The 24724-nt window shown below is 60.8% G+C and overlaps 1 protein-coding gene across 1 annotated transcript in view; it reads right to left on the bottom strand.

The window, feature by feature from the left end:
- HS6ST1 (heparan sulfate 6-O-sulfotransferase 1) overlaps positions 1 to 20365 on the bottom strand; it is a 41607-nt gene extending 21242 nt beyond the window's left edge. Inside the window, exon 1 of the mRNA XM_072757439.1 lies at positions 19696 to 20365. Coding sequence (XP_072613540.1) covers positions 19696 to 20222 — 527 coding nt within the window. The 5' untranslated portion in view covers positions 20223 to 20365. The remainder of the gene's footprint in view (positions 1 to 19695) is intronic.
- Between the last annotated feature and the right edge of the window lie 4359 nt (positions 20366 to 24724).

Below are 24724 nucleotides of genomic sequence, written 5' to 3'. Positions count from 1 at the left end.
AACCCCTGTCAGAGGGACGTCCCTCCTCCATCCAGAGGGAGGATCTGGCCCGGGAGAAGCTGCTGTAGTCCTGGCAGAGGAGCCAGAGCTCATCTGGGGAGGGAGAAGCCTGGTGGGGGCAGAGACTGGGAGGTGGAGCAGGGGCAGAGCCACCAAGGCCCAGGCCCTCCCACTAGCACAGGAACCACCTGGGGGTGGGGGTGGGGGTGGGAGGGAAGGCAGGGGACAGGGGACCTGGGAGGAGCTCTTCCCAGAGGCCCTGCCCATCTCTTCTTTTTTTTAATTTGAGAGTCAGTGCGAGAGCGAGAGAGGGTAAAAGTGCACGTGTGTGCCAGAGCAAGCAGTGGAAGGGGTAGGGGGAAAGGGGGAGAATAACCAGCAGACTCCCTGATGAGTGTGAAGCACATGACCCTGAGGTCATGACCTCAGTCAAAATCAAGAGTCACTTAACCTACTGAGCCACGCAGGTGCACCACCTGCCCATCCTCCCATGGAGTCTGAGCCCAGTAGGGCACGGGCTAGGACAGCAGACCATGGGGCAGGGACACACGCCACGTGCAGACAAGGAGAGAGCAGGCCTCAGCCCAAAGAAGCCTGGACACAGAAACAAGCCAGGGCTTGAGTCCTGACCTGGAGCAGAGTGTGTTCTGTGCCCAGGAGCTCAGAGGCTTGCCTCCCATGAGAAGCAGGCAAAGTGCCCATCAGCAGGGCTTCCCAGGGGTATGGTGTAGGGGGTGACAGGGGATGACGCTGGAGGGTTCAGGGTGGGGGAGACACCTGTGGGCAGGGTGTGGGGGGTGATGGGATGACGCTGGAGGTTCAGGGTGGGGGAGACACCTGCAGGAGAGGGCAGTGGCAGCACAGTGGGGCCAGAGTTCTCCTGGCTGTGGGCACTGAGCCTGGGCCATCTCACAGGGGATGGGGCCAGCACGTTGGGGGAGACACGAAAGCAAAAGGAGCAGCATCAGAAGACTCAGGGCCGTCAAAGGCTGAAGGCCAGGACACGTAGGTGTGAGGAGGGCCAGTGACTCACTGGGCATGTGGCAGGGCGGGCTCAGGGGGCAGGTGGGGTACTGTCAGCTGATGGGCTCCAGCTGGAAAAGACGGCTTGACTCATACAGGAGGACGCCTTCGTCGCGGGACGTTCTGAAACAGGCAGCCGCCTCAGTGGCGCTGCGGCCTGGCTTTCGCCGGTTCACACAAATGCCCTGGTCACCGGTGCTCCTCCCTTCGGGTGAGGACAGGCCCCCAGCACCCCTACAGGATGCCCACCCTGCCTCCCCATTGCTGGTAGCAGACAGAACTATGGGGACCTCCCTGCCTGGCTCAGAGACAGGGTGTAGGCCAGCATGTGGGAGCTGGGGAAGGAGGACGGTAGCCTGGGCCTAGTGAGCAGGACCCGGCAGGGCCCTGAGCACGGAAAGTCACACACCTCAGGGTGTGACACAGCCACAGCCAAGAACAAGGGGCTGCAGCACAGTCACCATGCACTGGGGGGCCCCATTATCTCCCCCGCCCCTGGCCACACACTCTACCACAGTTCCCACCTGGACGTCTGTCTCCCCAAGCTTCAGAGGGACAAAGCCCACGGCTGAGGCCTGTGCAGAGTTCCTTGTGGGCCCGGCTGGCCAGGAGCTCAGGGTGGGTCCAGGGAGGGCCACCCCTACTGCCGCTGACCCCGGTGCAGCACTTCAAGGAGCTCTAGGGGTTAACTCTAGGAGTTATCTAAAGGAGTTTCACAACCGAGGTGCCAGGCTGTGCCATAGGTGCCCACTCGGCCCCATGTCACCACCTCAGGAGCAAGGGCTGATACACCAAGAGGAGACCTCACGGCTGCAGTCATCAGGTGCAGCCAATGGTTTCCCTCTGAGTGCCAGGCCCCCCAGGGAGGGGAGCTCCTTAGGGCTCTGAGTCCAGGTTGGGCTCCCTCCCCTGGATATCTCCCTCCTGTCTGGCCCTGTGTGCTCCACAACAGCCCCCCTGCCCCTTCCAACTCTGTTCCTACTCCTGCTGCAAATGAACCCCGAGGCCATGCTGGGTGCTGGCCCAGGCCCAGGTCTGGGGTCCCTTGTGTGGCTGCAGGCCCTCCAGCTGTGCAGGGCCTGTGGGTTTCCATCTTCATGGGTCCCAGTGGGGCTGCTCTCCTCTGCTTCCCGTTGGCACTGCCCAGCGCCGCCTGCACACCTGGCCTCCCGTCACAAAGCGCTGCTCGTCCCAGTTCTGGTTGAAGTAACCTCCTCCTCCCCTTTTCTTTCCTCCCAGAGTGTCTTCCCCTGGCCCACGTCTCAGCCAGCGTTATCATGCAACACGGTGTTTCCTCCTCTCCTGGCCCGGCTCCTGTGGTCTCTGGGGCCAGCCCAGGGCCTGGGCAGAGTGAAGACTCAGAAAAGCCGAGGCTTTGAGTCTTGGGCTGAAACGGACTGAAGAGTATGGGTCTGTTCCTTAAAACCGAGAGCAAAAGCAGGCAGTTGTGGCTCCTTTGGGGGCCATCACCCACCTGTCAGTCAGTCTCCTTCCACAGAGCAGGGGAGGTCAGCAGGGCGGCTTCTGGACTTCCCAGAAACCACAGCTTCCCTGCTCCACAGCAAGTCCTGCCTGGGGCTCCGGGATGAAGGTCCACATGGAGGGGTAGTGGCTCCAGGAAGACTCGCGAGGGGGATCATATACAGCCACATACTTATGAAACATCACACCAGTGGGGAGAATAAAAATGTAGCCCCAAATAGTGTCTAGAAGTTTCACCAAAGGATGGCGGCATCAACCCTCCAGGGTGCCACCGTGGCCCTTCCTGCCAGCTGAGAAGGCTCCCATATGTGCACCCAGGGCCTCACCTGCTGACCAGCACCCCAGAGGCAAAGGCCTCTGTACTGCCACCGAGCTGACACCAACCTTGGTGGGAATCAGGAACCAGAAATGTAGAGGCTGCAGGCCGGCAAGTGGCGCCAGCTGCGCCCTAAGTATCCTGCTTGTCGTCAGGAGCCCCCATACCCCAGAGAGAAGCACTAAGTCTATTGCAGTCCAAGACCTGGGAGCCTCCAAAGCCATAAATGACCTCATGTAGGGACCCCTCATAGATCCAGGGGTTCTGAGGCTGTGAGAACGCAGCATGCACCCCCACCCTCCTGCAGCCTGGCTCGTACAGGGCTTACAGGGACAGGTGGGCGGAGAGGACACTGGGGTAGCCCGGCACAGACCCCACGTGTGTGTACCTTAGGCCACTGGTGAAAGAGGGCACCTCACACACCCAAGCATAGACACGGCTGCCCATGGGGGCTGAGGAGCTAACAACTGACCCTCCAAGGTGGCAGTTATATGGAGGTGAGCGCTACATGAGCAGAGGTCTGTGGCCGTGATGAGGCCCAGTGAGTCCCACAGTGCGCCTCATGTCCCACAGTGGCCATATCAGCCTCTTAGGTGGTGGTGGTGATGGAGGGGCTGGGCCCTGTGGGCGGTCCACACGGAGACCATCGCAGGGACGAGCCCAATGTGACGTGGGCCACTCCTCTGCTTTGCCCCGTGGCCAGTGGGCTCGAGCTCCACAGCTCCCAAGGGTGGGGACCTACCCAGTCCTCTCTGCATCCGCCAAGGCCTTCTGCTCAACGCCTGTCCCAAAGTCCACTAGGAGCCATCCTGTACCCCGGCCCTCCCCAGCTTCTGGGCCCAGGGTCTGACTCCTCTGCTGAGACCCCCAGGGGCTCCCATGGTAGTAACTCCCATCCGGCACATCCGCGCCGTGCTCTGGACCATCCTACTTGCTCTGATGGAGAAAGGGGGCCCCAGTAGCATTTCTGGTGGGAATATAAAATAGGATGGTGGTTCCTCAAGAAATCAGGCATCGAATCACGGTATGATCAGCGATTCTCCTTTTAGCTACACGCCCGGAAGAAGTAGAAGCAGGGACTCGGAACAGGTATGTGTGCTCCCACGTTCGCAGCAGCGGCACCCACAGTAGCAACGGGCTGAAACAACCCAGTGTCTGCGCATCGATGCAGGAGAAGTAAAATGTGGTAGCAGACATACGACCCCACGCTGTCCAGCCTCAAAAGGGAAGGAAGCACCGACACGCACTACAACGTGGATATCCCTGAGGACGTCACGCCAAGTGAAACAGGCTGGCCACAAAACGGCAGATACCGTAGCTTCCACTTACACGAGGTACAGAGTCATCAAATTCACAGAAACAGAGAGTAGATGGTGGATGCCAAGGGCTGGAGGAGGGGACGGTACAGAGTCAGTGTTTACTGGACACACTTTCAGCTGGAAGATGGAAAAGTTCTGGAGACGGACAGTAGTGATGGTTGCACAGCGGTGTGAATGGACTTAAAACCAATGAGCTACACGCACTTTTAAAAAATGGTTGGAACGGTAAATTTTATGTCATGCATATATTACCACAATTAAAGAAAAAGGCTCTTCCAGGATGGGGCACCCGCAGCCAGCTCTGGGCCAGGCAAGTCCTCAAGAACAAAGCCATGGCAGGCTTCTCAGGGCCCCCACGGACCGTGTGACAAAGGAAGTCCACAGAGTTACACCTGACCGCGGTGCGAGGGTGTTTGGGGGGCACTTCCTAGGCCCTCTAGAGCAGTGACAGGACCAAAGAGAAGATCCAGGGCACCAGGCGTGGTTGGCCTTGGACGGGGAAGAAATGCGTGCAGACCTAGCCAGGACTCGGCGTGACCGGAGAACCCCGCTTCTGGTCTTTAGCTGGACAGGGCAGGGGCCCAGCAAGCACCCACCCCTCACTGAGGGGACGAGGGAGCACAGCCCCTTCTTCAGCTCTGCACCACACCTCACATCACGTGTGCTCCTGGTGACCCCAACTCTACCAGCTGAGGGGACCTCATACCCCTAACAACCCCGAGATGCTGCTCTGCTCCCCTGTCCTGTGGACAGGCTCTGAGAGGCTCTGGTCTGGCCTCGGCTGCAGGACCTCCAGCAGGAGGGAGCCCCCCGCCCCAGCTCTCCACAAACTGTAAGATGTCACTGTCAATCACACAAACTGCGAATTCAATCTGATCCCAAATGTGAGCTTAAGGTAAACCGAATGGACAGGCCTCTCATCCATGACCCTTCCCCTGGGTTCCAGGCACTGAAGCAGGCTGCACTGTCCACCCCACCCCATTTGACAGAGGAGGAAACCGAGGTGCAGACAGAGCACACATTGCTGAGGAGCACAGTGGGGCTTGAGAGAGCTCCGTCTCTGAAGGTCATGGCCTACCCTGTGCTTACACCCTTAGCAAAGGGTGAGGACACGTGTGAATCATGGTGGAAAGAGGCTCTTGGCCCCTCACCCCCTCTCAGCCCTGCAAACACTGTCCATCTGCCAGGCACCAAGACACCAGCCCCCAGCAGGAAGAAGGCTGCAGGGATCCCAGGGCTGGGGTCCACTGGCCCCTTCTCCCCTCTGACGAACATCAGGTTTCTCTTCTGAGGCCCAGGCCAGGAGAGCAGATGTCAGGCCCTGGTCTGGGTGGGCTATGGCCCTCTCTGCCGACTTTATGCAGCAAACTCCTTCCGCACCTTTTGCAAAATGGGGAACATTCCCAGGGACCCCCAACAGATTGTGACTCTGAATTTCTGCTCAGAATCACAGGCACACAAGGCATGTATCGAGGGCAGGGCTGGTGGAGACAGGATTACACAGGAAATCTCCTGGGTCAGCAGGCTTGGGCCCTGGTGTCCAACCCACCCCAGCAGCCCCCTAAGTCCCTCAGCTCCCTAGGCTGACATTGTGCTTGATAACTGGACACGGCTGTCCAGGACGCAGGCCACTACCCTGCTGGAACCTGGCAGAGATAGGGCACTGTGGAGCAGGTGGAGGGCCACTCACCCTCCCTACACTGGCCTCACTGCAGGGCCTTTCCCAATGCCACAGGCCAGGCCCAGGGGCTATGGGGTTGTGTGTCTACCTGGGAGGCAGCATGTATGTGAGGGTACTGGGCAAGTCCACCTGGGGGCTGGTGGTGTGAGGGGTCTCTGGGGCTTCTAGGCCAGCAGGTGAGCAGCTCCTGTAGCTAGAGGTCTACAGCTCTGTCCCAAGCCTGTCCCTAGTCACCCCTGCTCCCCTTCTCCCAGCGAGGAAGGGAGAGGCAGCTGGGCCTCCAGACCCACCTATCTGTCCAATCACCTGTTTGTATTTATCTCTTTAAGTAGGCCCGAGAGACACCTGGAGGCGGGGAGGGGAAGGAGGCTGGTGCAGGTGCACAGGGTAGGCTCCATGACTGGAGTGGGGCTTCCTGCCTGGCAGTCACCCATGCGGTCGGCCCCACAGCCACATACATGCTCAGTGCCAGGGGCCTCCACTGTCACTCCTGGAGACCACCCCAGGGATGAGCCCCAGGCAGCAAGGGCAGCACAGTCCCTTACCCCATCCCAGCCTGGGGTCCTTGCCGTGGGAGCACAACCACCATGTCTCAGGTGTGGTGAGGACCATGTGATGGCAGCCAAAGAGAGCACCCAGGGTACCCCACCCGTCAGGCCTGCCTAAGAAACAAGGATGGCTGTCACTGTCATTAGCCAGAGCCCCTTCTCCTAGGGAGGGCAGGAAGGTGGAAGGGAGCCCCAAGGTCCAGCTGTCTGAGAAGCCTGGTCTTTGACCCCTGACAAAGCCTCCCTCCACCTTCCTGTCCAGGCAGGGGACTGGAGGGGTGGCCCACCTTGGCTCCAGGCTGCCCCTCCACTGCTCTGCAACAACAGCAAATCTTCCTTGGAAAGACACTTCCTTAAAGTCCCGGCTGTTCCGAGGGGTGGGGGTAGAGGGGTGGCCCAACCACCAAGTGGAAAATTGCTCAGCTCTAAAGAGGACGAAGGGAACATCCCAAAGTGCCACCACTTGTAGGGAAAGAAGGAATTCTTGTTCCTGAATGTTTCTGAGTCATTGCTGGCTCCAGCGCTCAGGCTACTGTGAGGAGCATGCGTGTGGGTGTGCAGCCGCGGGGCTGTGTGAGCGTGTGGTGCCTTGTGCAGCCTATGGTCAGCCCTGGGAGCCCTCCAGCCTCTCCCCTGCCTCTCCCCCTAGGCCCACATGAATCCTGCCCCGGCCTGAGGCTGCTCCTCTGTGAGGCAGAGGATGGCCCATGGTTGGCAGCGACACTCAGCAGCAATCACAGAAGGGCCTTCAGACTGGAGAAGGAGCCATGACATGTGGTTGGTTCAGGAGAGGCCATGGCCCCTGCTGCAGGAGCAGGTGCCTGTTACCTCCTGTCCTGGATGCTGTGTGTGCAGGCATGAGGGTGGGAGGGAGCTGGGAGCCCAGCAGAGACCCACGCTGCCGGCTGCACATATCATCTGTGCTGAGGATGGGGTGAATATGCTTCTCCCGACCTCAGGGACACGTGTGTGCCTGTGTGAGGCCGGAGGGCCCACCCACTGGATCCTCTAGTACTTACGGAAGCAATGGCTGGGTGTCCTTGGAGCTCAGCTGGCCGGAATGGCCTGTTTCTTTACCCACCCACATGGTTGGCAGCTGATGAGCAGTGCTGCTGGCCTCTGCCTCTCCAGCCAGATACACTTGGGTCCCAGCTTGGCCTGAGGGCAAGGGAGCACAGAGGGCCAGGCCTCCTTGGTGCCCAGTGGATCCTCTCCCTGAATAAAGTCAAGCCCCAATCAATCAGAGAACATTCCAGCCTGAGCCACAAAGCCAATCTCATCCCTTAGGAACACCTGCTGGCACCTGGAAACCCGTCAGCACTGGAACGGGGAAGGCTGCCAGCCTTCCTAACCCCTCGTTGCACACTGCGTGGCCACAGCGTGGAGGCTTTCAGCCAGGCCCTGCACCCTCTGCTGGTGCCGCTGACGGGCCCAGAGAGGCATACCAAGGGGAGGAGGCCCGCTCCCAGGCCCGCGACTCTATGGCCTTGGCCACATCCTCAGCTATAGCATGTACTACTGTTCCAGGAAAAAACTCTGAAGATAAATATTTAAACCATGGCTTCTAGGTCTACCACAACATTTTCCATAGCCTTGTGCTTCGTCCTTGCCGCTTGTGAGATGGACCAGGTTAGCTATGGGGGACACCTAACCCTGCCCAGGAGGCTGGGTGCATTCCTTCAAGTGTCTGTCCTCCGCAAGGGGATGCAACTTGGGAGCAGGACCAGAGCCCACGCTGACTGCCTCTTCTTAGGACTGGCTCTAGAATGACAGCTGCCAAGCAGCTACAGCCATGGGTGTGGTTAGGGCCCAGATGGGACACCAGGACTTGAGTTCAAGTGCTCGGTGTGCTGTCTAAGCTTGTGACCTTTGGCAGGTCGCTTGGACTCTGAGACTCTGCCTCCCCACGTGAGAACAGTGGAAGCAACACATCACAGTGACCTGGGACAGTGCCCGTCAGTAGGCCCATTGGTCCCTGCAGGTCAGTGCCGAGTCCCCTGCATCCAGATTAAAGCCAGAGCAAGATGTGAAAAGACCCTGACGAGTATTACCTGGAGAAAACCTGCCTCTGGTCTGGCAGATGGATAGCAGATACGCCACCGAAGGGGGTCAAGACCCCGCCTCTGCGGACTAGAGGAAGCTGAGTGTAAGCCATGGGATGTGCCTGCTGCTGAAACCCCTGGACTCTCTTGCTTTGGGGCTGCCTGTCAGGCACAGCTGGGCACCCAGTCCAGACACAGCTGTGCAGCCCTGGCAAGGAAAGGCGGGGACCATGATCTGCCGGGGGTGCCTCTCCGAGACTGCACAGAACAAGGGCTCAGGAAAAAAAACTGTTGAGCAAATTAAAACAACTTGCGAGGTTCCATGCACAAAGCCCAGGCTGCTTAAAGCTGGGATTTCCTGTTACTCTGCAGGCAACAGCTGCTGGCCTGCAGGGTCAGGATCCTATGCCAGGTGGTGGTGTGGCCTGGCCAGAGCTCAGACTTGAAACAGGCTGGGGGAGGCCACAGGTAGCTGCAGGCCACCACCCCTCGGCGCTCGGTAACCCACTGATCCTCCCAGGAGCATTTCCTCTGGAAATGACCCGGAACAGCTCACATGCTTTTTTTTTTTAATTTTTATTTATTTATGATAGTCAAACACACACAGAGAGAGAGAGAAAGAGAGAGAGAGGCAGAGACACAGGCAGAGGGAGAAGCAGGCTCCATGCACCGGGAGCCCGACGTGGGGCAGGCGCCAAACAGCTGCGCCACCCAGGGATCCCTCACATGATGTCTTGATGGACAGGTCCCTGTTCCCCAGGAGGCTGGCTGGGCTGCTGTGCCATCCCCAACCCAGCTGCCCCACTTGTGGCACAAGGGAAAGGCCACATATGTCAGCCCTGCCTGGAGTCCGAGGACCAGACCTCTCTGCTTAGGGGCACCTCACTGCCTCTGGCCTGGCCGGTGGATGGACAGTGGCCAGAAACGCAGGGGTCAGGTTGGAGCAAGCAGAGAATGGGGCGGGGGGTGAGAGGGATCACAGGAGCCCTTAACCGTGTCTCGCCAAGCAAGGCCCATGTCCCCAGCCAGGTGGGGTCCTTTGGTCTGTGGGGAGCCCCTGCCAAATGCAGACCCGCTCTGTGGTTCAGCCTGGGCCCCATGGACAGTGCCCATCCTCCAGACGAACATGGTGGTATGTGACAGAGCCCAAGGCCCTGGCTGCTGGCCTCAGATAGGCAGATTGAGGGCTCTAGGAAGGGAGAGGGCCCATGCTGTGGAATGAGCCAGGACAGATGAGGGTACCGGGGCCTCTGAAGCAATGCTCTCCTGTCCCAGGATTCTGCTGGCCTGGGTGAGCATTTTGTGCCTGCCTGATGCCCACTGGGTTCCCTTTCCACTCACCTGCCTGAGGACAGGGTCTGCTCCTGCTCTGGAGCAGCCCCACATCAATCCCACCACCTTCCTTTCATCTACCTGGCTAAAACATGACCACCTTTTACCTGATAAAAAGGGTGTTTTCCACTGGGCACACTGTCAGCCTAGCTTCTAGGCAAGCGAAGGAATGAACTTCCCCTGATGGGACTGGGCTTCTTGACTATGTTGAATGGAATAAGGCAGGAGTCGGTAGGCCCTGAACGTCCAGGGTTCAGACGGTTGGCCAACAAGCAGCCCCGTCTGGACTTGTAGGAGTACAACAAGCTGCCTAGACCTGCCTGCCCACCTGCCTGCCACAAGGGAACAGAGGCGAGGAGGAGGGGCCTGTGGCTGGAGCTGTGGTCGCTCCTCTTTGGGGTGAGTGGCCCTGGAGCGCTGCAGTGTGCTGGACAGGACGGAGGGCTGTGGCTAGGGTTCGGGACTGGGCAGCTGAGGTCTTGGCTCTCCACACAGGGCCCACTTACTCCCCGGCTTTGTGCCCACCTGGGCAGTGCCTCTTCTTGCAGGGGACATTTGACACCTCCAAATTCCCCTAGGAGGCCATCTGCTCTGCCTTGCCCCGTCCCACCTGCCCTTGCTCCCCACTGTACCACCTTGGGCTCCTGGGAAAGCTCATCTTTGCAACAGTCACATTAACTTCACCACGGCAGGCAGTGTGCCCAGGAGATGCCTGGCTCTCCCCTTCCAGATGGGGACCTTGGGGAGGGCTTAACAGGAAACCCTGGAGCCACACAGCTGCGTGTGAATCTCATCTCCGCCAGCTGTGATCTTGGGTGACAAGTTACTTAGGCTCCCGGAGCCCTGGTTGTCTTATCTAACAGGTATAAGGAAGGAGGGCCTGGCAGTGAGTGTGGCAGTTGGTACCAGTCACAGGCTCTTGGCCTGTGCCTTCCAGGTGAGAACACCTGCTTGTCCTGCTCCCCAGCACAGCGCACACCCTGTAAGCAGGGTGCATGTGGCACAGCAACCTCACTTCACATGACAGCATCTTCCCCAAGCCTCCCTCCGTTAGCTGCAGTCTGGCTGGAGGACCTTCTCCTGCTGGTGCAAAGTTTTCCTGGTGGGGAATGGGGGCCACACTGCAGAGACAACTCCATCTGGCCTCACTACTCCAAGACAACGCCCCCACCCCCCTCTAGCTTCCGTGATGCAAATGTAAAACTCAAGGTTTGCTGGTCCTCCTCTCCCAAGGACACCAATGCTCCAGCAAAGTAAATATTTACAGGTGATGCTTTAAAGCTCCTACCTCAAAGAGGAGATGCTCCCCCGCTGTCTGAGTTTGTTCCTGGGGCCCCACGAGCCAGGCCTATGATGGCAGGAGCTAATTCTCAGATGGACGATGATTTATGGGCCACTCCCCCCAGGCCAACTGGGGATGTGGTCTAGAAGCAAACGCTGCACATATGGGGCTGGGGTCACGTGGGGCCGAGGGTGGGTGGTGTATGTTCTGAGGCCCATGCAGGCACAGCCCCATGTTGGTGCAGCAAACAGGGACCAGGCACCAGCCCCGAGGCTAAGCCCTGCCTAGATTTCCATCCAGTGGGAAGGAGGCTCCTGGGACTTTGGAGCAGTGGGTTCCAGCCTCTGGTTTTGACTGCAAGACCCTTTTCCCCACCAAATCTCACAGGGACCCCAACAAGCAGGATCTGTGGGTGGGAGATGCGCGGCAGGAGGCTCATGTACTTGTCTGGCCTCCTGGGGTGGGCTCACGCAGTGGCTGCCCTGGGTGGTGCTGAGGGCTTCCAAGGAAGGCCCTGGGAGTATCCCCACTGCTGGAAGGACGGCTGGTTAGTCGGCCATCTGTCCATCTCCTCAGTCTTCCGGGCCTCTGGCTGAGCTCCAACCACGGGGGTTACCAGAGGGGCTCAGCAGTCGGCAGGTACACCGCGCTCCGTCCCCTGCCTCTGCACTTGGTGCCATCGGCTGGAGGACAGAGGCCTGGCTGGCCTGTGCGGCCCACACTGGTGCAGGCCTCAGCAGACCAAACGCTATGACAACATGTGGCACAGGACCGTAGGGAGGAGAGGCCTGGCAAGCACACCACCGCAGAACCTCGTAGTAAGAGACACGAAGAAGACAGCCCACCCCTCAGGGCAGAAAACAGCCTGAAAACGCTAACAGGTAGGTGGTGGGGAGGAAACCTCAGTGGTGGTGGTAACCACATGCTAGCGTGCCTGTCCCACGGGTCACAGCGACAGGCAGTTAGGACCACAGCATCCGCCTCACAGCTGCTGGGAGTCTGAGGAGCCAGTCTGGAGAGCACTGGTCACATCCACTAGGGCTGAGGATGGACCACCTGCCCTCCAGCCCGCTCACAGGGACACGCAAAAGCAGCGGTGGCCAGGCCTGGACGCTGCCACCGAGTCTGCTCTTGGAACAAAGCAAGGGAAAAAGAGGCTGCCGAGATCCACGGAACACAGTGGTGAGGGAGGCGGGTGGCAGGCGGGAGCCACGGCAGGCTTCCTTGTGCCCCTGTGGTAAACTCTCAGCCTGCAGTGAGGACAGAGGGACCGGCGGCACAGATCACGACCAGCAAGTGAACACGAACGAGCCTGCCACATCACAGCGATCCACGTCTGTGGAAGGTGAGCCCGGCCTAGGGGCTTTCTCAAAATCCAGGGAGCAAGCACAGAAAGGAACAGGGTGGTCCCCAATCACACAGCCTGGGGTGAGCGGAAGACCCCTAAGGCTGAAGCACAGCACGTCTTGGATGGTCGTATCGAAGGCCAGTGATGCCGGGTGGATGTCCCAGATAATGAGACCGTAGCTACCCAGACTTTGGGTGCTGGAAGGAAGCCCCCCTGCCAGTCCCCAAGCTGACTGGGACAGGTGCCAAGTGCCTAGCTGGCCGAAGGGCCCTTCCCTGTTCACAGAGAGGGGATGCACTGTGGCCTCTTTTTATAAAAGAGTCTCCAGTACCAGGCACAGTGCCTGTGAGCGGCAGAACCGGGATTCAACCCAGCTGGTCCAATCCCAAGCCTACCCTGACCCCTGCTCTGCCGTCACCCTGGCCACCCGCTGTTGTTGCTCTCCCGCGGACTTCTTCACTGATGCTGGGAGAGGCTGCCTGGAGGGCTCCTCTCTCCTCCTCTGATTCCTTGTGGAGGCCTCGAGCTGCTGCCCATGCCTTCTGGAAGGAATCAAGGGTCGAGTCCCATGTGTCTCCATCCTCCACTGGCACCCCAGAGCCCCGTCTAACTGGGGAGGGCCCAGGAGCTTTTGCAATGGCCTTGTAGACCTTGGTGTACCCTGGTGAACAGAGGCCCGAGACGCAGGATGGTGGGTTAAGTGAACGAAGGAGCTGGGGTGGGCACGGGGCCTCCAAGTAGTCCAGGCACCCTGGAGGAAGCTTCAAGAGACGCGGAAGAAGATAGCATTGCAGGAAGAGCTGCCAGCTGGCCTGGTGTGTGTGTGTGTGTGTGTGGGGGGGGGGCTGTGCCTCCCCAGCAGAGCTCCTAGCACCCAGCCTGGTTGGGGCAGCCGGCGACAGTGGGAGAGAAGGGCTGCCTGCCTCGTTTCTGCTCCCCCATCAAGGAAAACAAGGCCCTGGCCCAGGCTGGGGTAGGATGTGTGTGGTCTTCAGTGGCAGGCCAACCTGCACGCCCACCCACCCGGCTGATCCTAACACCCTCCAAATCCTGCCCATGTTGGGCAGCCTGGGATCAGTGTGGTACCTCTCTGATGCGTGGGTATGTGCATGCCACACTTCTAGAATAACAAGCCCTGCAAGCTAGGGACTTGGGACACAGCCACGCCAGGAAGGGGGCACTTTACTAGGGAGGAACAGAGAAATCAGACCACGGGTCCCACAGCCAGAAGGTGATGGACCTACATTCAGGGGCAGACTGGACGCCAGCGCCTTGGCCTCTTTCTGTATTTTTCTCGCTGGGACAGCACCTCACGCCAGGGGCCCGGACAACCCAAGCAGAGAGCAAAAACTTGACAGGAAGAAAAAGAGCCAATGGTGCTCTGGAAGAGGCAAGAACAAGAGTCTGCAGAGACCACAGCTTTCCTGCAAACACATCTCCGCGTCTGTGAGTGCTGGCGAGGGAGGCTGAGGCACAGGCCTGAAGGCAAAGGAGAGCAGGGTTGCCAGTGAGAAGCATCTACGTGGTTATAAACAATTGCTGAGAGGCCCTCAGAGGGCATCTTCTCCGGAGAGAGCCTGAGTGCCCTTCCCGTTCCTCACACTCTCCACAGGCCAGCTGAAATGTGTCCTGGCCTACACCACGCCACCCCTCCAACTGGGCAGGGGTGGGCCGGTAGCTGCAGCCCCAGGACCATCTGGGAGCGACCCGGTCCCATGGGAGTGGCAGTGGGGGCACCGGCCCGTTGGCTGCCAGCACCTCTGACGCCATCGGCAAAGCTTGCCTGGTGCAGCCGCGCCAGAGCCAAGAGGACGCGGCCCGTCCCCGCCTCGCTGCTCCTCGGGTGAAGACAGCCACGTGTTTTCCAGTTAGGCGGCGACGTGGGTCTGCGTGTGAAACTGCCTGTGTCTGCCCAGGGTCTCGGAAGCTGCATGCGCCGACCCTGGCTGGAGTGACCGAATGCTCGGCTACTGTCCTCACCCACAGTCCTCCCGGCTGGGGCAGGGCAGGGAGGGCACAGCCGGGGGCTGGCGGGCACATGGGCTTCAGGACACACACCTCAGTACAGCTCCTCTCTAGGCTTAAGGTCTCTGCAGGTTCCCCAACACTGCTGGGTCTTGACCCCCTTATGTGGGAAATGGGGACAATCGTCACAGACCTGCCTTGTTGGGGTGGTGGGGCCACATGAGAGCCAACTACCCATTCCAAGTACCTACTGAGTACTTGGGGGGAGACAGGAGCCAGCCTCTTTCCTATACTTCCCTCTGGGACCCTGGTTTCCTCAGATCTGGGTCTTCGTAGTCCGCTACCCCTTTCCTACAGGCCCCAGGTGACGGGCTCTCGGCTGCACCGGGCTCTCTGGGCAGGGCCAAAAGCAGGTATCTGTGACCAGATGAGCAGGCACTTCGGGTGACTGGGCACGTCTCCTCCCAAGACCCCTGAGGTTTAGACCACCCCTGAGGGCACGTGCACCAAGCAGGACTTTGTGATAAAAACCACAGACACGTTCTGCTGAGCAAAGTAAACTCTTCAAGGCCACAAGGATATTTCATCCCAACAAGGGTGCTGTTCAAGGGGGCACCCAACACGTGTGGCAACAGTTGCAGACTCTCCAAAAAGTAACTTCACACCCATACTGATGGTATTTGAACCTTGAGACCTTTCAACTCGGAAATTCCATTCCTAGGAGCTTCCAAAGGACACGGGAACTCCGCAGAGCGCACCCACTACAGCGTCACTCACCGGAGCCAGACTGGAAATCTCCAAGCTCAACAACAGAGCAGAACTGACAATGCACCCAGAGGGGGACTGTCTGCAGCTACTAAAATATTAAGTTTTTAATGAGAAAGAACAATGTTTATGGGAAATTTATATTATAGTTTCAATTACAGTAGAAAAAAAAAAAAAAAGCATGTGTGAGGAATACACTGAGTTTCCTCTTCTCTTTTATGTTTTCCTACCAATTATCACATAATCATTACAACGACAACAACAATAAAAGGATGAAACGTGAAAGAAAAAGACTCCAAAGACTCGGGGTCCCGTGAGGATGACAAAGCCAGACCTCCACACCGACAGCCGCTGCTCCCCAAGGACAGCAGCCAAATCTTTCACGCCCCCAACCGAGAAAGAAAGAGAAAGACCAGGGGCCTCACAGGGCCCTGGGTAGGAGGGTAGGAGCTGTGTCCCCTGGGAAAGGTTTTCTGACCTTGGAGCCGGCAGTCCCCAGCTCAGAGCCAGCCCCCAACAGCACAGTGGTCCAGCCCACACTGCATGGCCCCACGTTTTGTAAGCGAGGGGCCTGGAGGCACAGGACTTGGTCTTGCAAGTCCCGGGGGCTGGAAAGAAAACCTGAGTTATGGAGATAATTCCACAAGACAGAACACCATTTAAAACAATTGTCAGCAGCTATTGAAAAGTTTGTCTTCTTGTGCATTTGCCTAAAAAGACGTTTTTGGTTCTGGTTATGAACAAGAACCTAATTCTGAACATCTTGACCTCAGATTCCCCTCATCTCCACGCAAGGTGATCCAGGCCATAGTGACACTCCAACCAGGTCCCACAGGTTGTCTGGGCCCCCATTCATGGGTTACAGTCACATGCTCTAGGTAACATTATCTGCCCCACTGCAGGCAAATGTGGGTTTTGTCCCCTGACCACGTGGAAGAAGGGAATTGGGAAGGCAAACTGAAGTTCTTCCCGCAAGCCGCAGAAAGAACTGTTTCAGCAATGCCCCAATCTTAAGTCTGACCAACCTGGCTGGACCCACTGAGGGGCCCCTGAGGCCCTCTGGGAGCAGCACTGCACTCAAGGGGGACTCCGAACTTCACTCACTAGAGGACTCACGGAGGGACACAGCTCCCAGAGCACGCGGCATCAGGAAGAGAACAATCTCGGAGCCAACACGTGGGCAGTACCCACTCAGCATCCGGCCAGTGCCAACATGCTGTGGACATGCCAGGATGGCAGATGAAGTGTGGCTGAGGGCATCTAAGGCAGTAGGGTGTTGCCGCGGAAGGCTTCCTGGAGGAAGGGGTAGCGGAGCTGAGGCTGAAGGGAGACGGGAGCCCCGAAACCAGGTTTTCCATGGAATCTGGGCACTGACAACATTCATCCAGCAGAGGATCGGGAGGAGAGGACAGCGCGCTGGGGCAGGAGGTAGCAAAGGCTCAGCTGAGAGCACTGGCAGATTTTTGGAACACAGGAACGCAGCAGAGCGGAGGGTATGTGACCAGAACGAGGCTGGGGACTGAGAGGGTACAGGCCACTGATGCTAGTGCTCCTACACAGCAACATCATCAGGGGCTCCTAGGGGCCTTGCTGCAGACAGGGTCTGGGAGAGTCCCAAACCCCATGGAGGTGGCCTGGAAGCCATATGGGAACCCAAATGCCCTTGGTGACTCCAAATGAAGCCTACAACAACTTGGCCTGCCCTGGCCAGGGCAACCCAGGCCAAACCCTGACTGTATCTCCTTCTCTGTCCCCTTTAGGTAGATGGGGAGAGAAATGAGAGGCATCCCGGCTGTTAGGGAGTATCGTTCTGACTCCAGGAAGCGACATGGAGCATGGGGTGCAGAGACACTAACCAAAGTGGCCCTTGGCTGGCCACTTGCCTGCTGCCTCTGGGCAGCCTCACTACTCCAAGTCAGTCCTTCCTGGGGGCCTTTCAAGCGCCCTGGCTGATCCTAGCAGGTGCGGCAGCCCCTGCAGTGGACATCAGCCTAAGAGGGACCTACTGATGCTTTGCTCACACACGTCTTCTTTCTTTCAACCCAGGAAGTACTAACACTGCTAGAAGTTGCAGACTGTATCCCAGGAAGATACATCTCCTCACCCTCAAGTCTGTTACCTCAACACCTGCCCAGCTTAGAACCCCCCAGGCTGATGATGCCATATGCTGGTGAGGGTCTGGTGCTGTGGAAACCCCTGCTCCACTAAGTCACAAGGCCCACCTCCCCAGGCCCCCATATACCGCAGATACTAGCACCAGGAGCTGGGAGGGGCTTGGCGGAGTTTCTAGAAGCACTCCTCATGCCTGCAACATGCTGGGCTCTGGGGACCAAGGAGGAAGGAAGGGTCCTCACCCTAGGCCCAGGCCCCCAGGGGCTTGTGAGGGTGGCTCTCAGAGCTAGACCCATCCCTTCCTCAGGTACCCAGCCAGGCCCAGCCACACTTACAGACGGCAAGCTCCAGAGCCCACAGGGCCATGGGGGGGGGGGGGCGGGGGGGAATGGGCCCTGGTCTGTTGGAAGGAAGGCGAGGGTGACATTTGGAGCCCCGAAACCAGGTTTTCCATGGAATCTGGGCACTGACAACATTCATCCAGAGAGGTGCCAGGTCCCTGGGGCAGGTGGGAGAGCTGCATCCTGACCTACAAAGCACCCGGGTCCAGTCCCAGACTAGGGGAACGCTCAGTCAGGGAGCTTAAAAACACACAAAGCCAAGATTACCCTGACCTCTCAGGGAAGCTCTTTAAAAAAGCAATCTACCTAGTGCCTGGAAGACAAACAAAGGGGGCGGGGGGGGGGGGGGGGAGCGGCACAAGAGATGAAGCTCTGTCGTCTGTCTTTTGGCATGGCTCACTCCCAAAGTGGACCAGAGAGGGAGGGCCTCCCGAGGACCCTGGAAACCCCTCCTCCACCCAGCCTGCATGCTGCTGAGCTCAGCAACCTCCAGGCGGAGGGGCTGGCAGCCCACCGCAGCAGAGGCATCGGAGGCATCCGGCTGACTAGGCACGGCATTTTCTATTCTGGCTCCACACAGCCACCCAGGGGAGGGGGTGCTGGGCCTCTCTTGTGTAGCACCTGCAGGCCGGGTCCCCAGGGCTTGGCCCCCCAGCTCTCGTCTGTAGGAGTGGCTGGGCCTCCTGCTCTGGTGGATGAACTCCAGAGAAGGGAGGTCAGGGCCCTTCATCCTGGTGAGCCAAAGGGAAGCAGCCTCGGGAGATGGGCTGCAGGAAGAGTGTCCTGGTCTTGGCAGCCCCGGAGAGAGTTCTGCACACTGTGCCCTCTGGGGTTCTCCTGTGCTAATTCCCTCTGGCAGACAGGATGGTGCCTACCCCCACCCCCCTGTAGGCAGGGAGGTGCCCATCTGGGCCTGTTTGAGCTGGTCAGTGCCCAGTTCTGGGGGACGACAGCTCTGCTGGGCCAGCAGCTACAAAGCCCAGAACTGGCTCAGTCTAGCAGAGTGGCTGGACCACAGTGGCAAAGGGGTAGGAGGTGGGTGCTACCCCAGGAAAGCGCAGCCACGCGGAGCAGGCAAGCAGCACGGCTTTAAGGGCTTTGGGGTGGTAGCTGTGCTGCCAGGGGGCTGTAAGAGCCCTGGAACATCACCTCTCAGGCTACGAGCTGCCATGGGGGGGTGGGGGTGGGCAGGGGATGGGGCAGCCAAGGGGGAGTCAGGTGACCTCTGCCCATAGCTCTGGGGCCCTAGTTTCCGGACAGCCTGGGGACAGACCACAAGAAAAGGACTAAAGACCTGAGCAGGAGAGCAATCCACAGAAAACGTTTAACTCCGGACTGGGCAGATACTCAGGCTTTATCCCCCAAACACAGCAGAGACCCCGAGCAGCCTCCTGACCCAGAAGAGTGGCGACAAACACAGCCACAGCGCTCACACGCTCCCCGGCCCTGCCTGGCGGTAGGTGCAGCCCTAAAACAATCTGGTGCATAAACAAACAAACAAAAAAAGGGGCAAGGAGACCTCACTCCCGGCCCCTCCCAGCCCAGACATCACGGGGAGGAGGCCCTCAGGGCGCCCAGGCCAACAGGAGGGAGGGAAGGGGTGTTTTAAGCCCTGGGAGCCCGGCCTGCCCTGTGGGGCTGTGGCTGGGGTCCTTGCCAGGAGAAGTGCCCCAGCACCGCAGGTCGGCGGGTGCCCCCACCCCCCACAGTCCGCAGACGTGGGGGCTCCCCAAGGAGGCGCCCGGGCGGGCCCCCCTGACTCAGCAGCCTCCCGCCTTGGGCTGTCGGTCGGGTTCTGCTCCTCCTGCAGAGGGAGCCTGCAGCCGCGCGCGGCCTCCTCCCCGCCGCCAGGTCACGCTCGGGCCTTTGTTCCACCTGCACAGACCCGCGGGCAGCTCCTCCCCGGCCGTGCGCAGGCGGGCGCGGGCGGACACCTCGCTTGCGCCCCTTCCGCCTCGGGTACGCGACGCTCCTGCCCCGGGGGTGCCCATGCGCAGCGCCCGCCTGCCCGTGGGCGACCCCGGGCGGCCTGGACCCACCCGCAGGGGCCGGGGCGGTGGGGGCGAGCGGGGGAGCGCGCGGAAGGCGGGGGGGGGCGGGGCGGGGGGCCCCAGGGGGAGGGGCCCGGGGGGGGCTCACCTGGGCGTGCGCAGCGCGGCGGGGTCGCGGCGGTCCAGCACGCCGGGCACGCAGCTGGTGAGCTCGGTCCAGTCCGCGTGCAGCCCGCAGCTCCAGCCGGTGGAGAAGCGGGAGAAGAGCCAGGTCTCGCGGCGGTTGGGCCGGTAGCAGGTGCACTTCTTCTGGCCGGGCCGGCAGTCGCAGGGCACCTCGAGGCGCACGTTCTGCACCAGGTGGCGGCCGAAGGTGGTGCCGCCGGTCTTCTGGATGTGCAGGAAGACGATCACGTCGTCGCCCTTCATGTCGAAGCGCAGCGAGCGCTCCAGCTCGCGCACCGGGAAGTAGTACTTGCGCTCGTAGTGCGGGTCGGGCGTGGGGAACAGGTCCAGGTCGTCGGGCGGCGCGCGGCCGCCGGGGGCGCCCAGGCTCAGCCCCGGGCCCGCGTACTGGTACAGGATGAGCATGAAGCACGCCGAGCCCGCCACCACCAGCACGAACCTGCTGGCGCGCTCAACCATGGTCCTGCCGCCGCCGCGCCGCCGCCGCATGTGTCACCATCGCCGGGGGGGGCCGGGCGCAGCCTCCTCCGCCGCCGCCGCCGCCGCCGCCCGCGCTCCGGCCCGGCCCGGCCCGGCTACGCGTCGCCCAGGCCGCCCGCAGCGCAGCGGGCCCCGGCCCTGCACGGCGCCACGGCTGCTCCCCGCCCGCCGCCCGGCCCCGCTCCGGCTCCCGGGGCCGACCCGCCGCTCGGCTCCGCTCGGCTCCGCTCCCGCCCAGGCCCGGCCCCGGCCCCGGCCCCCGCCCGCGCCGCTCCGCCCGCCGCCCGCCGCCCCGACCACGCTCTGCGCCGCCCCGCGCGCCGCCGCGTCTCCGCAGTCCGCCGCCGCCCCGCCCCGGCCCGCCCCGGCCCGCCCCCGCCGCGCCTCTTGCCGTCGCCGCCCGCGCGGCTTCTCGGCTCCACCCCCGCCCCTCCCCCACGGCGACCTCGCGGAGCCCGGGCTGGGCGCGGGGACCCGGGTGTGCGGCCGCGGCCGAGCGCCCCGAGGGCAGCCGCGCCGCCAGGGACCTGCTGCCCGCCCGACGCGGCGCCCACGGGAGGCCCAGCCGCGCCGGCGCCCCGGCCCCTCCCCCAGGCCCCGGCCCGGCCCCGCCCCCAGGCCCCGGCCCGGCCCCTCCCCCCAGGCCCCGGCCCGGCCCCTCCCCCAGGCCTCGGCCCCTCCCCCCGGCCCCGGCCCCTCCCCCCGGCCCCTCCCCCCGGGCGCCGGCGAGCTGCGAAGGCGAAGGGGCCGGAGGGCTGGGGGCAGGGCCTCTGCCCCGCGGCTGCGGCCCGTGACCCCGAGCCCCTCTTCCAGCAGCGCCAGGTGCCCGAGGACACCCTCGCCCCGGCTTTAGACCCTTCTTCGGAAAAGGTCTCAAAGTCGATGTGCATGTTGTGATCCACGCTTACCGTGCCCCAAAGGAGAAGTCAGAAACAGTTGAGTCCACATTTAAAATTGTGAAAGTACTAGACGGTCCGAGCACGGGGTGTTACTCTGTATGTTGGTGGATTGAACACCAATAAGAAATTATTTTATTAAAAAAAAAATAAAATTGTGAAAGTACACAAAAAAATTTCGACTTCGAGCTCTGGCAGGTCGCTCAGAGGGTCTGGCGGCCCTGGACCGGTGCTGTCTTCGGTGGTGCCCCCGTGGAGCCTCCGGCTTCCCTGCCCTGCTGCCCACTGCCTGCTCTCAGCTTCCAGCTAGAGCCAGGTGCCCCGATGGCCCCTCACCTGGGCCCTGAATTCAGGGTAAGCCACACCCAAGCTCAGCACCCTGGCCCTTGATTGTGTCCGGAGGCTGTGGCACCTCCAGGGAGCAGGAGGTGATGTGAAATGGGATGTGAAATGACCTGCCACAGTAGCACCTGAGATGGGTGCAAATGCTCACATCATCCCCTGCAAAGGTTCCCCTGGTTTCCTTCTGTGGCCGGGTGTCCTGAACACATGCCAGGGTGGGCACATGGGAGGGGAGGGTTAGTAAGGGCCTATTGTGTCAATGACACCTCCATAAACTGTTAAAAAATAAATCACAACAGAAAGCCCTCTTGGAGGCAAACCCAGAGAACTGGAAGAACAACCTCCCCAACACTCCAAATAAGAGGGCAACAACCGCCCCAACACTCCAAATAAGAGGGCAACATTTAATTTTCCAAAGGGGCAGAAGGAACGTCAGCTCTGGACAGCTGTGTGCAGCCTCCTGAACGATGCACAGTGACCTAGAGCTGCTGGAGGTGAGGTGGGGAATCCAGGTGTGACCCAGGGACCCCAATACCCTGCCCAAATCAAGTCTGCTTTAAAACTCACCCTGGCCTGCAGAGGCCAGGGGGTATTTTGTGTAGACTTCCCCAGTAAGGGCTCATTCTTGCCAGGAGCGGGGGCTGGCACAGTGCTGTGCCTAGAGGTGTCTGCCTCTGCTTGCAGCTACTTGACCCTCTTTATGGCTGCGGCCTGGGGAATCTCCCTTCATAAGCCTGAAGGCAGCAGCCCAGACACAGACGGCAGAACTGCCCCGAGTGAAGCCCCTGGGCATCCTTACCCAGATAACAATCCTCTACCAAGTAGTAAGTCGTCGTGGAGGCTGCTCTTTATCTAGGCACGGTAGACAAGTCATGTCCAATCCCGCTGGCAAGCCTGTGGAGCAGACTATCATACCCATTTTGTGGAATAGAAACCCAAGGTTCAGAGGAGCAAACAGAAGCTTCACTTCTGTTCCACCCACAACAGTCGGGTGGATAAATCCTGAACAAAAGCCTGCCCGATGTGCACCCTCATCCCTTGTAGCCTGAGTCTCTGGGCCCAGGATGGAGGCGGCCGGGTGAGCCAAGCCCCTCTCACTCTTAGGAAAGTCAGAATTCTGATCCTGGGCTGTCTGGCTTCAGAGTCCAGCCCTTACTCACCCCTGTACTTATCTCAGCTGCCACGGCTGAGTGCAGAGCTGTGAGACAGTGTCAAGGGACCAGTCCTCAGCACAGCGACAGCCTCTGCTGCCAGACTGGGACGTGGGTGCAGCGCCTTCAAGAGAAAGCTGAACCCATCTGTGCTTGGTTGGGGGTCCTGTCTTGTGACAACCTCATTGTCCCAATGGGGAACTGGAGGCCGAGAGAGAGAGAGAGAGAGAGAGAGAGAGAGAAGGCCCAGCAGTGGCTGCCCCTCCTGTGAGCTCTGAGAACCCGGGCCGTCAGCCCCTCCGATGAGTGGCTTTGCACCGGCCAGGAGAGCTGATAGGGAACTCCCTGCTTAGCCAGGAAAACTTGTATTCCTAGAATTCTCTTAGGAGGAAGAACAGTTTCCTAGTTGCTTCAGGATTTCACTTCATTTTCAGCTTTAAGTGCGAAGCCCCAAGGCCGTAGGTGATGTTCCCTTGTCTCAGAGTCAAGTTCGGAAGAGCCACTGATTCTAAAAGTCCAATTGCTTCCATGAACCAGGGGCTATTTGGGAACAGGAAGGTGTGCAGACTGTGCCTGCCCTGGCCCCGGCGCTTCTCGGCCCCGTGTGTGTTGCGCCCTCGGGTCATCCCTGAGAACCGGCAGAAGCACAGACACTAGAGGCAGTTGTGGGTTTCAGGGGAGGTTGTGGCCTAGCCAGGGCCTGGCTCGTGGGGTCCTCGGCCCACTGCAGGGAGGCCCCGGCCCAGGTTCCCGCCGACCCCAGATTGCACGTGACTGTAGGGGGGCTGTTTGCTTGGAGGCAGGGCCCAGCCCGGGGGGGTTTCAGTGTTCCCGGAGGAGCATCTGCAGGCTCGGGCACTATCTTTTGTTCTTTAATGTGTGGATGATCCCAGGCTTAATGTTGAAGAGGAAGGAAAGAACGCGGCCCGCGGGAGGGAGGGTGCGATGAGCGCAGAAACAAGTCTTTGCACTTCTGCGCTGGGAAAGTGCGAGCCGCGATGCGGTTTCGGCTTCGGGAAAGAATCGGAATTTCTTTCGAAATCCCACAGAGCCTCAGAAGCCAGCGCAAGCTCGTGCTCCCCGCGCGCCGGTCGCGCTCCGAATCTGAGAACCAGGAGATCAACCGGCGACGTTCCTCCCGCCTCCTCCTCCCCCTCCCCGGCCCCGCCCCGCCGCGCCGCGCTCCGGGGCTGCAGTCCCGGGGAAGGCCGCGCGGGGGCAGCACAGCGGCCGGCCGGAGCCCGCCGGGGACGCTTAGAGACCCGGAGCCCGCCAGGGACGCTTAGAGACCCGGAGCCCGCCGGGGACGCTTAGAGACCCGGGTCCCCCGCCTCCTCCTGCCGCGCTCTGCTGTTCCCGACGGGTGGGGGCGGGGCAGCGCCGGTTCTCAGACCTCCCCTGGGGGCGGCTCCGGTTCCCACGTCGCGGGGGGGCGGGGGGTTTGCTTAGGGACACACTTGGACACACTTGGACACACTTGGAAGGGGACTTCGGGTTGCGTCGCCTGCTGTCAGGCCCCGAGCCCAGCGGGTGCGGACCCTGGGGGCGGGGCGCGGGGCGCTGGGGGAGGCGCCGGGGCCCCTCGGGTCTGACCCGGGCGCCCTCCTCCGTGGCCCTTTCCTCCTGGGTGTCCGCGTCTGCCTGCCCCTTAGTGCCTCCCCCTCTGGGTCTCGCAGGGAGTCCTACCCCCACCCCCGTCTGAGGCCCCCCGCTGGGAGCCCCTCCTGCCCTGCACACCTGTCCCGGTGACCAGGTGCCCCTTCTGTGATGCCGCCCAGGTGCCCGGCTTCCTCCTCCCCAGCCCTACACAGAGGCCTGCCCGTGTCTTCAGGGCCCCTGTCTCGTGGGCTGAAGGACTCAGGCTTGAGGAGGCCGCAGGGCTGCCCCCACCCACCTCCAGGGGTGCGCAGGCGGCGGGGAGGGGCGCCCTGGGGCAGCCGCGCCAGGCCCCTGCGCAGTGGTGGGAAGGCCGAGCACAGCCAGCCCTGGGCAGGCCCCTGCAGCTGTCTTCCCTCCAGCTCCTCCTGGCCGTGCTCTTCTGCCCGACTTTGGGGCTTTCTTATGCGACCTTCGGGGAAGACGGTGGGAGTATAAATTTGTGAGAATCTGAGCGATTCAGATG

Source organism: Vulpes vulpes, chromosome 5 (genome assembly GCF_048418805.1).
Source record: "Vulpes vulpes isolate BD-2025 chromosome 5, VulVul3, whole genome shotgun sequence".
Taxonomy (NCBI): Eukaryota; Metazoa; Chordata; class Mammalia; order Carnivora; family Canidae; genus Vulpes; species Vulpes vulpes.
Note: the sequence above shows the minus strand (reverse complement) of the source record. Positions and strands in the feature narration are given on the sequence as shown.